The sequence below is a fragment of the Lemur catta genome, chromosome 7 (assembly GCF_020740605.2).
Source record: "Lemur catta isolate mLemCat1 chromosome 7, mLemCat1.pri, whole genome shotgun sequence".
NCBI lineage: Eukaryota > Metazoa > Chordata > Mammalia > Primates > Lemuridae > Lemur > Lemur catta.
This window is the reverse complement of record NC_059134.1, coordinates 34,667,626-34,685,446: the sequence shown is the minus strand read 5'-3', so window position 1 is coordinate 34,685,446 and position 17,821 is coordinate 34,667,626. Positions and strand designations below refer to the sequence as shown.

Sequence of the window (17,821 nt, the reverse complement as noted above, 5' to 3'; positions counted from 1 at the left end):
CTCACTGAGCCAAGGCACAGGCCGGCTAAAGTATACAACCCAGAAAGGCCATGCCCTTAACCACAGAACACAACACTCCTTTTCAGAAAGAATTGGAAGGGTCACATGAGCTACTTTGCTTGTAACTGGTGCTGTGCTATCTTTTAGTGCCCGGTCTATTAAAGGAAAGAGAAGGTTGCCAAGACAAGGAAGGCAACTGGTATATGTACCCCGTAAAAATCAAACCCAAAAAAACCTTCTTAATTGCTAATTTTAAATCTTTTTGGTGCAAGAGATAAGGACACAGTTAAGAATTCTGGGACAATGTCCTTTAATCCAGCTTAAAGCTGTGAAAATGGAAGCAGCAATATCTTCTTCACTTACAAAGAATTGTAAGACATAACAGGTAGATTTGAATAATATAAGTCAGTCCCATTACAACCCGGATGTAAGAGACTCAAAATTCTCTGGGTGTCGGGTACTTATGATTGTTTCCTGCCAGTTGATGTGTGGTGACATTATTGAATGATTAATTCAAGAGTGGTTTATGATGAATTTTGAATATACTCTGTGTGTGTGTGTGTGTGTGTGTGTGTGTGTGTGTGTGTGTGTGTAACTGAGATAGCATTTATGCAATGGAATTTGACCTGTTCAGGCTCATATATGGAAGAGAAATTTCCCTTCTCACAGAACCTAATTTTAGGGCACAGTTTTGAAAACTTAGGTCAAGAAAGTCATCATGATAAACTCTTACAAAAATGGCCATGCTGTTGCTGTAAACGTAGCACATCTTTGATTTTCCAGAGGTCATTATTAGCTGCAGTTCAATTCGAATGCCTTGTAAGCAGTGAGGCCGGACAAACACAGGGAATCCTAAATCAGCATTTCATACCCTCCAAAATAGTAGGCAGTTATGAAAGTCTAAAAAATTAGAAAAACTAAACCATATGAGAAAGAAATTTGGAAACCTTAACCATCCTCTTCCTCTAAACTTGACATTCCTTTTTAATTATGGAAACAAGATTTATTATGTTTATTAGTTTGGGTTTTCCTCCTTCTTGCTGCCAGAACAATGCTAGTTTGGTTTCTCTTTGGAGCACTGATCTGTTCCTTGTGTACATCGTGCATTTTGTGGTTCATAGTGGAGTCTGTCACCCAGAGGCAGTGATGACTCACAAGCCCCAGCTCCAAGGGCTGTCTGGTGCAGGTCTTGGTGGCTTGATGTGACACAGCACCTTGACTTCCCCTGTGATGACTGGTGAGGACACATACCTAAGGAAAAACCTAGAGCAAGATGTTTTTGAAGTCTGTAGCTGTTAAACCTTGTTTGAAAGTCAATAACATAAAATCAGGGGTTAAACAATCAATGATTTGGCCAGGTTCCTAATGACTATATTAGAGACCAATGCACTAATTTTGTGACTTATTCAAATTATTGGAACGTTCAACATTTTTAAAAGGATGTTGCTGCTGCCACCTAGTGGAAATGTTGTAAATCTCACAGCTTCATGATGCGTCCTTAAAATTTAAGGTATTTTTTTGGGACTGGGCTTAAGTTGGTAGCTTGATATGGTCGCTATCTTTCTGCGAGGTCTGCTGTATATGTTTTGGTGTTTTTATTCTGACATGAGGATGTGGAAATCCAGAATGCTAATTTTAATTTAACACGAAAATTCTCCTAGGATAATTCCAAGGGCAAAAGTTGTTACACCAGTATAAGATCTTGTCAATTTCTCCTATTTCAAATACATTTGAGCTAATTTTGAGGGGTTTTCAAGCTTTTTACCCTCATTATCTGATGGAGAGGCCATTACTAGCTTCGATTCAATTTGAGGGCATTGCATATGCTTAGTACTTGCTCGGGGCAAATGCACTCTAATTTGTGGGTATGTTATCAAAACCACAAGAGGGTTTTGTCCAGGTCCAGTTGCTTGTCACACAAAGATCCAATTATCGAGACTACGAGGATTGACAAGGAAGAAAGGAATTTTAACTTGCAAGATGTCTTGTGAGGAGAATGGGAGAAATTGCCTCAAATCCGTCTCCCAGTGAACAGAGATCATAAGCCTTAAAGGAGGAGCCATGTGCTTTGGGCCAGGTCATGGTGTAGCCAACAAGGGGCTACCTGCACTGGGGGGCAGGCTGTGGGGGATGGCCAGTCATCAGGAAGTCTGCCCAGGGGCCTTCAGAGTCGCAACTCCTTTGTCTTGCAGAAGAGCCGCTATTTTTGGGAAACAACTCAAAAGGTCAAGTAGTTAGTTAAGGGAGAGGATTAAAAAACAACATATTTGATCTTGGAGCCACTTACAGTATTACTTCTCCCAGAACATTCATTTAGCCTCCTCATCCCATTTCTGAATATCTGTGCAACTAGCCTATCTGTAATTCACCTGTAACCTGTTTCAGAGAAGATCCTGTTAGGACCATCTGCTCAACTCATAAACAAGCTCTCTCTCTCTTTTTTTTTTTTTAATTTTTTTTTAGAACATTGTTTCACTCTGTCACCAGGCTGGAGTTCAGTGGCAGGACTATAGTTTACTGCAGCTTCAAACTCCTGGGTTCAAGTGATTCTCCTGCCTCAGCCTCCCCAGTAGCTAGGACTACAGCTAGCTGCATGCCACCACACCTGGGATTTTTCTTTCTTTTTCTTTTTCTTTCTTTTTTAGATAGGGTCTCACTGTGTTGCCTAAACTGGTCTTGAACTCCTGGCCTCAAGCGATCCTCCCACCTCAGCATCCTAAGTCCCTGATATTACAAGTATGAGCCAACATGCCCACGTACAAGCTCCCCTTAAGTACTACTCCTACTCACAGGGGTAAGCTCCAAATAGACATTTGGTGTAATTTGAATTTGATGCTCCGGCCACAGTGTGAGGAACAATTAGATTGGGAATTTGCATTGAGACTGGGGCAAATATGGAAGTTAGGAAATAATCTTGACTATATATCTCTATCTATTTACCTATCTATTAACATGAGAGAGAGACACCATGCAAGCAAATGCTAACGCATGGGGAAAATGCTTCTGAAATCAAGTTCAACATCTTTTTAAAAAAGAAAGAAAAAATGTAAATGATGTTCCACATTCAGATATGCCTAGAAAACCTTGCTTTCTTTGCCACGGGACTACATGCAGACTTTAATATGCTAGTATGCACCATGAGTCTTGTGGAAGGAGATGTACACTATTGTGTTCCTCAAGATCTTACCAGGAAGTCCTCAGGATACCTATAAAACCTCTCTCAGAAGCGTGTTACAAGGAGCACTTCCTCAGATGTTTCCTAAAGGACTGTGGGACCTGAGGGACACAAAGGGCTTGCTAAAGACAACTTGCTGATCCCATACTAGAGTTGCTTACTCAGTGGTCTGGGGTGCACACGATGTGCATTTCTAGTAAGTTCCCAGGTCATCCTGCGGCTGCTGCTGGCCTACAAAGCACACTTTGGGAGGTACTGCTCTATAGTAACCTTTCCTGTGCAAAGCAGAGTTAGATACCACCTACCTGGAGTTTCCCTGAGAGGTAAGTCTTCTGCTGAGACCAGGGGTAGGCGCAGCGTGTGGCCTTTTACCTCACTAGCGCCATTCGCTGGCTCCAGGGAAGGGCCTCCCCAGTGCTCTATGGAGATAGGAGTCCACTTTGTTTCAGAGTAATATTGACATCCAAATGCTAAAAAAGTTAATGTTTTCATCAACTGACTTAATTACCAAGAAACAGACATTCACATGCTGCTCCCTAGAATGACCGTGCTATTCATGCTATTTTTGTTAGCTTATAAGGCTTTAAAAGTCAATAAGCTTTTCCCCCCTCTTATTTAGCAGAGAGAGAGAAGAGAGAGAGAGAGATCCATTGGGTTATCTTTGGCACTATGACTTACTTGAAGGACAAGAGAAACGTGGTTGTATCTAAGGGTTTCTTTGCCACAGTTTACCCAATACACACTCTGCCAAAATCATCATAAACACCCTCGTAGCTCCTTACTAGTCTCCAAGAAATCCATTTCCAGTCTGGAAAGCCCTGGAGCCCTTTCCCTGACTCCCTTCACTGGCCCAGTTAACTTCTCATTTTTAACATTGTCTCAAGTGCCTCTTTCCTCCAAGCCTTTCTTGAACCAGCGTCCTGAGCCCCTCCCCGCTCCCCCATGTCCACCCCGTCCCCGTATTTTCCCCACTAAAATCCCCCTTGTTAGAAGCTCTCAGAGCACCATGTTTCTTTTCTTTCCTTTCTTTCTTTCTTTTTTCTTTTTTTCCTAGAAACAGTGTTTCCCTCTGTTGCCCAGGCTGGAGTGAAGTGTAAACTCCTGAGACATATAATATTTATTAAATATTTGAGAATGGGCAGTGCTTAGGAAAACAGAAGGGACCTAAGTTTCTTAAGCCCAGGGGACCCTGGGGTTTCCAGGTAGTGTTTGGTTTCCTTATTAGAGTTCCCTGCCTCTCCCAGATTTCCCCAACTTCACCCGAGCTACCAACCCTTTCATTTCACAGATGTGGAAAGTAAGGCCCAAAGAGATTAAATGGCCTGCCCAAAGTGACATGGCAGAGTTCACGGCAGAGCAAAGATTAGAATTCAATCTTCCTGACTCCAGATGTATTGCTCTTTCCACACACTCTCAACATGGAAGATTCAGAGGAATGTGTGGGTTCCATCTTGGGAAGCTGGCCCAGAGAGAGGGGGCTCATCCGCATGAGGGCTGACCAAACTCTGTTAGAACTTCTGTTAACAAAACCTGGTACAATGAATTCTAAATTCTGAATGTAGTCTTCTTACAAAAACAAACAAAAACCCAAACAGTGAGAGAACTACACTCATCAAGAAATATTGGCAATGGACACTCTCGGTCTTGAGAAAAGCTTAAAATTATACCTAAAGACAAAATATACCATATAACAATGTCTGTTGAAAATATCTTTTTTATTATAAACAACATAAGCACGTCCCAATACATTTTGCAAATATACACTTCATTTTCTTTGCCTGAGTTTTTATGAACATCATCTCTCAGCACAATAGTCCTTCCCTTGACAGCACTTATATATTCAGTAAGTGCCTTTCCAAATATCAAGTACAGAGAAAAGTGCTGGGAGGTTTTTTTAAAAAAAGAAAAAGAAAAGAAAAGAGGAAAAAGGCCTAGTCCTATATCTCAAGAGATAAAAATCTGGTAGACCATTTTCTTTACTTCGGATGTCTCTGCTTTAACATATGTACTTCCAATTTATAAGATATATCTTATTACATGTTATACAAGTCTTTAGAAAATAGCCTCTATATCTAAGGTAAACTGGACAATTAAAATAATTAGCTAGATAAAATAGGGTTAGGACACTACTTTTAGTCTTAAATAATCAAATGATTTATGAAAAAGTGATGCCATGGCTTTAGATTATTTTGATAATAATTTTAATTTTAACTTTGTACTATGTGACTTTTGAAAAACCCAAAATATTTTAATAAAAAGAGAGAGTTTGTCTCTATTTTCTATAAATATGCAAAGAAATATTTGTTTTATTTGAGGGCAGCCCTTGAGTCATTGCCAAAAGTAAAAAAGTAGAATCCAAAGGCCACATCTATTATCCTCACCATTAGTCTTTGTCTCCTATCTTTAGTGACTTAGATATTTTCCTAGTGTCTGTGTGAAAAATGACATGTACGTCTGGCTATTTTCAGTGCAAAACACAAATTATTTCTTTGCAAAGTTGTCCACAATCTATTTATTACAGACATTTCCTTTTCATTTATCTATTTTATGTATGGCTACCTTATGCTGCCCTAAATTCTATTTTCACACAATTTCATACTTTTTAATAAGGATGATTCATTAGTTATATAAATGTGATTTACTTTTATGCCTTTGTAAAGTTTCTTTATAAATGTATTTAAAAATTATTCTAACTCTCATGGACAGATCACATTATCTCACTTTCGGTGTAGTGAATAATATCAACCATTGCTCCTACAAAGTACACACGAATCAGGTGCTCCTTAGAGATCTTCAATTTCATTGTTTTAAAATTCTTCAATGTGGTTCCAGCCACGTATACTTATATAGATACTACATAGTCAAAGATAACTTACTGAAGCTTGTTCACAGAACTAAGCTTTCCCCTGATATCTCTCCTCCCCCTGCTCCCACACTCCTAGAAGTATTATCTCAAATGCTTTTCAGGATTTAAATAATAATTTTTGAAAGACATTTAACACCACAATAGGGAATTTGTTGGCATGACTCGAACAATACGGTTGCTCCAGATGCTGTATTCGAACTGTATGGGTCCATTGAAAAAATAGATATAACCTACAAGGAAAAGATCATAAAGAACATTTCAGAGTGTGAAATTAATAAGGTTTTACTCCAGCTAATATTAAAGGCCCAATCTCTTAGATTCCATTTTTTTTAACATTTCAATCTTTTTCTTTTTAAACCTTATTAATGTTTAATGTATTTATTGCTTTAATTTTTTTAATGATATAAATGTTCTCAGCTCTCCTAAATTGTCACCTAGACTTAATAGCCTTGCTTTGAGTTCCAGTTTAAATGCTTGAATTATTGATATTAGTTATTTGTTGAAAGTGAGGGATAATATACCTTCTCATAATTAGAGCAAAAAATCATTATATAGTTATGAGATTTTATATATGAATTACTCCCCACTCTACCCCCATTTTGAATTCTGGCAACACCCTTTGCATCTTTCCATATTTAAGTGTAATTTAAGGTAATAGTTCAAGTTTGGCATTTCCTATTTATAGAATTAGCAATCATTAAGTAAAATTCTCATTTACTCTAAGCATAGGGGGTTTTTTTGTTTTCTTTTCTGTTTCGCTGTTTGTGTAAGTAGTCACATAGGAATGATTAATTCCTTAACTGTCATATGGTTATTAGCACATCTAAGCCCTGCATAAAAATCCTTTGTGCAGGAAAGAGTTTTGAGGGGCTTTAGAAGCTCTTCTCTAAGGTCAACACAATGTAACTAGTTACCATTTTTCTCATAGACAGCATCCACTTTATCACCAATGCCTGGGAAGTCCTCTTCTATTAGTCTGGGATAGTCTGTATCCATAATATGATTAGTATCATCATACCTATTTAATAAAGAAAAGAAACTCTTAAGTAGGTTATAATTCTTAGAAATCACCTTAGAAATAATATGGTAAATAGAATAGCACCCCTTTCAAAATTAACAAGAGCTTTTTAAATTTGGAAGCCCTTAAAACATCTGGTAGCTTTCTAAAATTAGGTATTAGAATACCGAGTGTAGAGCAGACTCTTGGTGTGCATTTGTTGACTTGCCTAAAGGCCACCTTTGTTATAAACTCATTTCCATTTCACAAATAATGTGTCTGTTATAAAATTATGTCATCAGGAAAGTGTTCTTAAGAGTGAAATAAATGTGTGCTTATGCATAGACAATTGTCTGTTGATCTCCCACTATGTGTAAGATAACTTGCTAAGTATAGTAATGGGTACAAAAATATTTAAGGTTTAATTTCTGTACTAAAAAGTCATGGAGGCATACGGTAACACCAAAGGCAGCAAGGGGAGCATAGCTTTTTTCTCCCATAACGGAAGATTCCATGCTCCTTCTTCCCTGCCCATACCCACACCCTGACCAACAAAATGCATTTCTGAAATTAATCTAGGAGAACAGCCTTCCATGTGGTACTGTTGCTGATGAGAGCTTTTTACATCCTGAGGTATGTTCCAACAAGTAAAAGGTAAGAACCACCGAACTACCAAGAAAGCTAAAACATGTATACACATAATTGCAGCACCAGGCAATAGAAGTTAAGCGTGAGAGAGAATGTGAAATGTCATGGGAGTACAGGGAAAGGGGAGATAATCTCAGAATGGGGTCATCAAAAAAGACTTTGTAGATGAAATGATATTTCAAATGAACTTTAAACAATGGGTAGAATTTCAAGAGAGAAAGATGCAGGGAAGGAACCCCCAGCAAAGAAAATCTCATACGGAAGCTTAAGAGGTTGTAAAGGCATATCGTGTCTGAGATACAATAAGCAATCTATCCTGACTAAACCGCCTACTCCTTGTGGAGTGTAGGGAATGGAACACAGCACCAGGAAGAAGCTGGTGGTGATTGCTAGAAAGTTGTCCATGTCATCGTCAGAAATAAAGTCAAAAGGCAAAGATGATATACACAGGGATGTGTGTATGCACATGTGTGTGACTGTGCGTATGTAAAGATGGAGGGAAGCTTTCATTTTAAACATTTTGAGTGTTGGGCACCTATGAGTGTTGGGCACCCAAATATAGACATGGATCTAGACTCCTAAATGTTGCTGATGGCAATGCTCCTGAATCTCTACATATGTTCCAGCTCCACTTGCTTTTCAGAAAGTTGGACTTTCCAAGCCTATCATCTTCCTCATCAGCATTTCCAATGGATCAGCTGACTCCACAGACATGGGGGCCTTTTCTGAACCAATCTTTTCTTGTACCCATGCTGGTGTCCTCTCTGGCCATAGAAGACAGAGCCTCACATAAATTAGGACAAGGTGCCAAGAAAGAGAATCCAGAAGAAAGGTAAGAAGGAATGAAGGTGCCAAAGTAAAAGATGGCTTTGCCATGGTTGAAGCACAACAAATAGCTAAGAAAGAAAAGAATGGTTGAAAAGAGGTGAATATTTGATGTGTGTATGTGTGTGTTTTCAAGAGGCGTTCGGACTTTTAAATACATGTCTGAGAGGGGCTACCTGGAAGAGCTGACGTGGAACAGAAATGAATGACTGGTATGATATTTACAATGATGTGTGAGAATAATTTACAGTAGTGAAAGATGTTTGAGACTCACTTTGCACCTATGACACAGATGGGTCAGTACCCATTGCTGCCATACCTCCAGACCTGGTTTCCTGAGAAGAAGAGTGTCTTGCCTGTATCCTCAAAGTGAACAGCTGCACTTATCTTCTTAACCTCTTTTGGAAATCCCAGTTCAGATATTTTTTTGGGATAACCTTCCATAATGTCATAACCATTAAGAGCCCAAAATTTTCTACCTAGAATAAGTGAAAGAACAGTTTTCTTATTCAAGGGGATCCATTAGGACTTACATATGTAGACATTTACTTAAACAAAGACAGACTCATTTTATATATAATAGAAATAAAATACTTAGTGTTTGCAGTCACTATATTTATAAAACATAGAAATATGAGCATTCTTCAAACAAAAATAATATTTAAGATCTTAATTTCCTCATGATAAATATAGACAACAAAATATCACAATTAATCAGGTAATTTATTAACTCTGAATATTAAGTTTGGAGCTGGGTGAAAAAATACATTAAAAAACAGTACAGTAGGAACAGTAAATTCAAATAAAAACTCGAATTTTATACCAGTTAGAAAGTCACTTCCTTCTCTAAAAGTAACTTTATTAGAACATTAATTATAATAGTTGAACAATAGAAAAAAACATCAGTAGAATGTTAAGTAGTCATTTTAAATTATGGTCATAAAGATGAAGGAGCAATTTGGAAAATTTTTCATGATTCTATGTCAAGGGAATTAGTATATGAAAATGTATCTATACTATGAAAATAAATATGTAAAAATATGCATTAGATATGATGCATTAGAACTAGAAAAAAGTGAGGAAGTGAAATAAACTGACTTTTCAGAAGAGAATCATGGAAAATACTTTTTTCACTTTTTCAAAATGTGTATTGTAATGTTTTCTCAATAAATAATTTTTAAGAGGAACTAAGAGGAGAAAAACTAACATGATTGATAGGAAAGAAAGAGTGGATATAATAAGTAATAATGTGGACCTTTTAAATGTCAAATGTGGAGACATTTGGTAGAGTGGTTTCAGGTGCTTGCTGGTTTCCATTGGTTAGACTCGCTTCTTAATTTAGGTGTATTTCCAGCAGTTATCATTTTACTGAGTCTCTGGTAGCGTCAAGCTCACTGCTGCCTACCATGGTCGTGGGGAGGCCCTGGGGAAGGCTTACCTCTAAAGACGAAGACAAGGTCATGAGCAGGATGCTCATACGCAGCGTCAATACGGTTGGGAAGTTCTGGCCAAAACGATTTTGTTAAAAACAGCTCCGCGTCAACCTGCTGAGGATGCAGGCGCCAAAAGAATCTAACATGAAAGTAGAAATACAGTTTTCTGTCACATTTTTTAAGTGCACTATTTCTATCCTGCCAGCCCCCTCTTGCCACATCAGTACTGATAAGTCAGACACAACAATTTCCTTGCACCTGGGAAGGGAAAAAATTCCATTTCCCTTTAAGTGTCAGTGACAAGTTGGGGCTATCCTAACTCTGTCCTAAGGTATTCAAGTTTGAAATCTCACAGAGCCTTTGTAAGGACTCTAAGTCCTTTGTAGGTTGAGACTATGCCTTGCTCAATTTTGTATATCTTTCCAGAGGCAAGCAAATGTGCCAGGCATTGTGTTGGGCACTAGAAAGAAAACATGAATTACAGAAACTATGTCTTCCATGATCTCATGGCCTGGGGAAACTGATTCATGAGAAAACACCCAGAGCACAATGTAATTAGAGTTATAATGGAAAGGGTAGGAATGCTATTTGATCGGATGAGAGAGCAATGAATGAATGAATGAATGAACAAATAAGCATGCTAGAACAATGTAAAAATTAAAAATTAATACTGCATTTTTAGGTTCATTCCATTCCCTCTCTCAGATTCTAATATACGTATCCAGAACTAAAGTCTTTCCATACCAAAATGAATTCACCTGGACATTATAAGTAACAGTTTATTAATACAGCAATTACTTTTAATACTTGTCTGTTTTTAAAGTAAGCTGAATTTTTAGACTTACTTGGTTGTCTTTATAAGAAAAACTACAACCAAACATGTAACAATAAGCTACACAATATCAAGATTATCCATTGGAAAGTAAAATATTTACCCATCAGTCATTTATTTGATCTGAAATATGTAAAAGAACTGCCTGCCCAAAGTTCTGTTATTTTTAATGTTAACGTTCACCTTTGCAAGTTGGACCAGATGTTTTGGCCATATGCAGATATGGCTTCATAAATGTTTGTCTCATATGATTTTATGAGAGAATCTCAAGTGTACCTGTCTTTAAAGATCATGGTTTCTCCTCGGAGACTGGTAATGGCATCGAGGGATAAGGATGGGTCACATTTGTCTGGTGTTTTGGGATGTTTAGGGTTGGGGTCTTCATCTCCTGGACCTGCAGTCGTGAAATGCAAGAGAGAAGTTACTGAGTGTGACATTACTGATGACCCGGGTCACAGCACAACAGGCTGATCCCGCTGATGGAGAGTAGGACAGGCTTCCCTCCCAGGGGGCGGCAGTAATTCCTGAGGCTCCTACATAATGATACAAATGCCCTGTAACCCTACTTCCTTCCTGCAGGGTTATAAAGTCTTGCATGGGGAGACTGCCCCTTTGCTTCTATCCTTCAAGACTCCTTGGGATTCTTTTGAACTATAAAAGATTTCTTGAGGTTGATGATAAAAACGGGGGAGGGGGTGGGGATGGAAGCAAACGATTTTGAGAAAATTTTCCCCACACTTTGCACAAGCTATTGATGGACTGCTCTTGAGAACCACATTCCTCTTAAAGCCATTTCTGAAGGCATATTGTCCCTGTGGAAGCCCTCATCTCAGCTCCTCCTCTTGCCGATTTTACCAGCCATCAACGTCAGCTAATTTTGCCTGACCAGTCTGCCACAGTGCAGCTGCATCTGTGACAAGCCAGGCCTTCAGCAACTCCAATGTGACTTGCCACGTGTTTGTAACTTTCCCACCAGCTCGCATGAGTGCAGACACAGGTGCAGTACACAATAATAATCCTATGCTGTTTTTTTCTCTGTCTAGTTGATATTATTTCTATTATCTGTCCCTTGGTCACAATAATGTAGAAATAATAATTGCAAAATAAGTTGGCAAATTCCTTTGACTGTCTTCAAGTTCATGCCTAAACCTACATGAGCTGCTGTAGTAGATTTAAATCCAGAGGGGAAAGTAACAGATTGGGATAGTGTGAGCAAGTTTTCTGAAGTCTGTGCTTCAGAGGTGTTTACGCTACTGACTGAGCACTGTGGCTTTAACTCTATTTATGATAGATAATCTATAAATAAATACTTGGGTTGAGGTTTAATTATTTTGTAAATATTATTGAAAATTTGGGGGAAAAAAAGGAAAATTTCTTACAGTGGTCACTGTAGATGTTGATTAAAAACTACCACAGGCCACATGAGTGGTTTCTACTGGAATTAGAATGATTGAAAGAATACCCAGAATTCATAAAAGCCGGTTAAGATCTCACTTTCTCCATCAGCTGTGTTACTGTAGGTACTCTATTCAAACTCTACAGGGCTTAGTTTCTTCATTGGTTAAACAGGAAATAAAATGTTTTCCTTTCTTATTGCAGAAGTGTTTTAAGGGTATCAAATACACCCTGCAATGTATAAAATACAAATACAAGGAGCAATATTCTGTAAAAACTTTGGAGAATGTAATATTTTCTATTTGAGCAAGTAGTTTGATTTGGGGTAAAATTGGATATGTTTTCCCAGGTTTTAATAACAGAACCAGGAAAGCAGTATTGGCAGTGGAAAAATTCAAGGACTAGAGTTATGCATCACTTAATAACAGGGATAAGTTCTAAGAAATATGTCACTAGGTAATTTCATCATCAAACATCAGAGTGTATGTACAGAAATTTACATAGCATAGCCTACTACACACCTAGGCTATATAGGGTAGCCTATTGCTCCTGGACTACAAACCTGCCCATCATGTTACTATACTGTATACTGTAGGCCATTGTAGCACAGTTGTAAGTATTTGTTTATCTAAATATCTCTAAACATAGAAAAGGTACAGTAAAAATATGGTATTATAATCTTACGGGACCATTGTTGCATGTGCAGGTTTGTCATTGACCAAAATGTTGTTATGAGGCACATGACTACAATTTAAAACATAAATGTATGTATCTATTCTGTTTATATAACTGCTTTTATAACTGATACATTAAGAGTTACCGTAGAGAGACTGGATTCCTTGTACATCATCATCTGGAAGCACAAAGTGGCTTTTGCCAGTGTAGGTGTAGATGGGAAACATGAGCGCTCCCGGGTCCTTGGAGTGATCAAGGCCTAAGGAGTGGCCAAACTCATGGGCTGCAACAAGAAACAAGTTGTAGCCTGGAAGGAAACAAAGAAACAATGAGAAAACAAGGTACTCCAATGACCAGTTAATGGAAGAGATATTATTTCCTTTATCTATTTGGTATGTTTCTTTCTTGATTACTTTCTCTTTCTTCACTATCATATTTTTTAAAATTAATATTCAATTGCAGGAAGGAAGATTCAAAAAATGGATTTAATCCTTATAAATAATTTAGTGTTCTTTTGATTATAGCTACCTAGACAATTAGAATGTCAACAGATTGCGCTCATATAATTAGTAATTAATAAGGATTACTGTGAAAACACTAGAAATCCTGATTTGCTCTTTGTATTCTCAGGTCAGATGAGGAAAGCAGACAAAGATGATCTTAAATGAACAGTAGGGAAATCACACGAGGTGGTACATTGTCCAAACAGGAGGCAGCATCCAAAGCAATGAGGACCAAGCGTGAAGGATACACTAAAAAGGGTCTCTGGGTACACACTTGGGAACAGATTCCAATCAAATTATTCTTTCCAGGGTACCTCTAGAGTTTAGAAAAACAGAAACTCTGGATGTGATTAGCCATGTTCCTCTACTCTAGAAGACCACTATGTCACTGTATTTACATCGTTTCCTCTAGTCATTCTTTCCAACAGTTTTTAGACTCCTAGCACTAGTATTTTAAATTGGAAAAAAAAAAAGATGATAAAAGACTAACAGAAAAATAGAATGTATAAGGCAGTAGTCCCCAACCTTTTTGGCACCCAGGACTGGTTTCATGGAAGACAATTTTTCCATGGACCAGGGAGCTGGGTGGTTTGGGGATGATTCAGACACATTACATTTATTGTGCAGTCAAACCTCTCTGCTAATGATAATCTGTATTTGCAGCCACTCCCCAGCATAAGCATCACCGCCTAAGCTCCACCTCAGATCATCAGGCATTAGATTCTCATAAGGAGCGTGCAACCTAGTTCCCTTTCATGCACAGTTTATAGTAGGGTTCACACTCCTGTGAGAATCTAATGCCGCCATTGATATGACAGGAGGTGGAGCTCAGGCAGTGATGTGAGTGATGGAGAGCAGCTGGAAATACAGATGAAGGTTCACTCGCTTGCCGTCCCACTGCTGCCCTCCTGCTGTGTGGCCTGGTTCCTAACAGACCACAGACTGATATCAGTCTGTGGCCCAGGGGTTGGGAACCGCAAGTACAAGGCAATAGGGATTGCTATTACTTCTTCTTAGACTACATGAAAACTCAACCTTGTGGTTCCAGTTTGACTTTAAATACCATTTCCTATAATAGCCTGTGCATGAAGAAAATGAACAATTTAGAAAATCTTGCAGTTTGTAAGGGCAATCAGATCACATAATCTGAATGATAGCTAATTCTTCACTGGAATGACTAGTAATGGATGCCACTCTGAACCTTCAGCTGTTAAGTTAATCCAGATTTGTTTGTGGATGTTTTATTTCATTCTGATTAAATTTTTCAAACTCGGAATTTATACAGGAACATAAATCTGAGGCTTACTGTGACTATCTCTTAACAATACTAGATGTTATTCTTTCTTCCTAAAACCATCCTTACCTGTGAAATACTACTCAAGAACATAAATATGTAAATTCTTACCTTTCCCTCAAAGACAGATTGGGGACATTGAAGTTGAGGTATTGATCTTTTAAGGCCCAGTTTTACTCTTTGGAAAAATAATCCTTTTTATTTAAATGAATAATAACAATCAACTGTTCCATGAAGACTACTTTTAGTTGTCATAAATAAGCCCTAATTGGAACAATCTATGGCTTTTCTTCCTAAATTAACATTTCCAATTACTTTGAGCCTTGAAGATTCAACTACTAACTGAATTCATTCAACATTCAGTTTTATTTTGCTCTTATAAATACAACCTTGATCTTGTCTGTCTCATATTGTTTGAAATAAGACACCATCTTGATTTCTCAGAGTGTTATGTATAAAATGAGTAATATACAAAATTCTAAAACAAGTAACTCATATAATGGGGAGCAGAAATTTGACTGAACTTATGCCATTAATATTTATACCAAGAAAAAAACTATTTTGATGCACATCCAATTCATTCATAACTAGTAGATTCTGCCCTAATAGTTTTTAGATATATACTTATAGTAAATTATACTTCTTCAACATGCCAAAAGATAATGCACAGTAACATTACCATGTCTGACAGACAAGACATTTTGGTCCTACTTCAAAGTTAGTGAATATCCCTTAAGCCACAATGATAAATTAAGTAGATTTTGTTCATTTTTCATGTTTGACATTGATTTGTAGAAATGTCACTTGTAGAAACACTAAGTATGAGATAAACTTTTTACTTTTTTAGATCAAATAGCAAATATAATTCACTTTTATGCTTCTTAACTTTATAACAATGGGTTTACTGTCTAACAATCAATGGAATTATATCTTTATAAGACATATTACCTTTGGAACTACTTGTCCAGGTTTCATCATCATCAAAATGGGCATCTCCTCCGTAATTTGGTCCCGGAGGAAAAGCGTGAGCCAGCAGACCAGAGGGTCCATCAAATGGGTAGAAGTCGCCATGCTCTACACACAAAAGCCGGAGTTAGGAATCTGATCATACCAAGTAGTAACCAGCACAGGTGTTTAGTGACTTTTTGTTGAATATTATAAAAAGTAATGAATGATTGAAAGAAGGAATTTAAAAATGGAACCAATATAAAAATGTTTTTTAAATGTCTTTACCTTTCGTTCCAAAAGAGATCATGATATCAGCAGTGCCATCATGAAGTCTGGTAAAATTCAAAGGTGTCACATCGGACCACACTTTGAAGGCTTTTTTAAATGCCTTTTCAACTTCAGAGTGAGGCATATCAGGGGTGTAATTCACAATTCTATTAAACATAGAAAGTTTCAATTAGATTTTTGGAAGGTAAAAACTATTTTAGAATATATTTTCTTGGAACATTGCCATTCAACTCAAAATGCAATGGTTTCTATTAATTATGATACCATACAAGACTAAAAAGTCAGGAATTCAATCAGAAATTTGAGTATCTACAAATATCTGATTATGTGGCATCTTAAATTTAAAATATTCAGATGTTTAACATAATTTATTTTGCATGCTAAAAGTTTGGAATTATATTGATATAGCTCAAATAAATGAAATGCCTCTGTAAAGTTCCTAGAAAGAGTAAACTCTCCATCTTTAGCACTGCTGTGATAAATACACTGTTATATTACATTTGCGACTTTTCTTGAACCTACTTTTACTTATATTTTGGTTTCATTTCTAAAAGAAGTATTTTGAGATGTCCACCGAAAAGTAATGCTGGGTTAACATAACAATAATAGATTTTATGAGACATTTTCAGCAACAGTATTAAAGCTAATCCTGGACTTACTTAATTTCCAATTAAATATTTAAGGCTTAATTAATATTAGACATTTAATACTGTAAGAAAAAAACCAACACATATTAAAGAAATATAGCCTGTGATTTACCTGTAGGTTAAATTCGTTTGTGTCCATTTGAGGGTTCGAGGGAAAACATTGTATTCACCCACATCAGGGACCCCGCATCTTGGTTTTTTCATGATATCTAAGGTGTTATCGTCAAGTTTGCCAGTCACTTCCAAGCCAAAAAAAGACTGCATTTCTCGAAGCCTGTCAACCATGGAACTTGCTGAAGTCTCCTTCAGGATTCCCGCGAGATTCGGAGGATGGTAGTAGGATTTCAGGTAGCGCTACAAAAGACACCAAAATGACCTGCTTTTCAACAAGAAGGGAATTTATGACATGCAGCACATCATTAGGACAGGCAAGATACTCTACCTCTGCAAACTGGAGGTCTTCCTCGGACAAATCATCGTCATCACCATTAGGAAGGGGCAGGGACCGACAATGAGTCCAGCTCAGGAAGAGGAAGGCGACCAGGATACCTGGGTGCATCTTGAATGGCTGTGGCTGGAGGCTGCTGCCTTTCCACGGACAAGTACCTTTGCTTTTATAGACCTGAAATGGTGAGTCATCATTATGGATATGTTTCAACTTCCCAGTCAGTTGAAGGTAAACATGCTTACATGGCGACTTTTTTTTTTCCTCCCAAGTGTGGTTTGTGGTAGAATTTGAGGGAAATATAAATGAGGGCATCTCTCATTTCAGCAGGGTCTCAAAACCCATCTGGCAAAATAAACAGCCTCAGCATATTTATGGATCCTGTGGGAAGAAGCAGAGAGTAGTACATTTTTCACTTCACTTAGCAAAAATGGTTTTTCCCTCCTACGGGAAAGCAGCTACTTTTACTTTTTCAAATAATAAGAATATCAAGATGGTACCTGTACTGCCATAAAGAGAAACCTAGACATGCTTCCAGAATATTTATGGCCTGGTGAGTTCTAAACTGCATTCTCTCCAGAGCAACTACAGAGGAAAATACTGTGTTTACCTGGGGGCGGTGGAATTGGACCAGAACCGAGCTTGAAGGTTCTGAGGTACTGCAGTGCATGCACACGATTGAGTCCCATGGCTGGAATTTAAACACACTGGCATGTGTGGCCTCTCAACAGATATGGAGTCCTGCATGAATTCCCTATAAGTCTAGACAGAGGTAGAATTACTACATTGGAACACAAAAACTATCACAGTTAGCACATATTGAAGGACTACTACATACTAGGTTTAAAAG

The 17,821-nt window shown here is 37.7% G+C and overlaps 1 protein-coding gene across 1 annotated transcript; it reads right to left on the bottom strand.

Annotated features, from left to right (window-relative positions):
• Window positions 1-4,871: 4,871 nt before the first annotated feature.
• Window positions 4,872-17,110, bottom strand: MMP13 (matrix metallopeptidase 13). The gene is made up of 10 exons (XM_045555421.1): window positions 16,969-17,110; window positions 16,639-16,880; window positions 15,877-16,025; window positions 15,592-15,717; window positions 12,992-13,153; window positions 11,053-11,170; window positions 9,950-10,083; window positions 8,831-8,990; window positions 6,956-7,059; window positions 4,872-6,271 (listed from the first exon to the last, which is right to left on the bottom strand). Exons 1-10 carry the CDS (start codon window positions 17,083-17,085, stop codon window positions 6,171-6,173), a joined length of 1,413 nt encoding a protein of 470 aa, XP_045411377.1. The 5' UTR covers window positions 17,086-17,110; the 3' UTR covers window positions 4,872-6,170.
• Between the last annotated feature and the right edge of the window lie 711 nt (window positions 17,111-17,821).

Bases quoted from the DNA above. Each gene is read 5' to 3' on its own strand.
- MMP13 (XM_045555421.1), bottom strand. From the start codon at position 17,085: ATGCACCCAGGTATCCTGGTCGCCTTCCTCTTCCTGAGCTGGACTCAT. The intron at 13,154-15,591 runs GTAATATGTCTT...GTTTCCTTCCAG, and splicing joins CTGGACAAGTAGTTCCAAAG to GCTACAACTTGTTTCTTGTT. The intron at 6,272-6,955 runs GTAACTAGTTAC...TTTTCCTTGTAG, and splicing joins TGCTGTCTATGAGAAAAATG to GTTATATCTATTTTTTCAAT.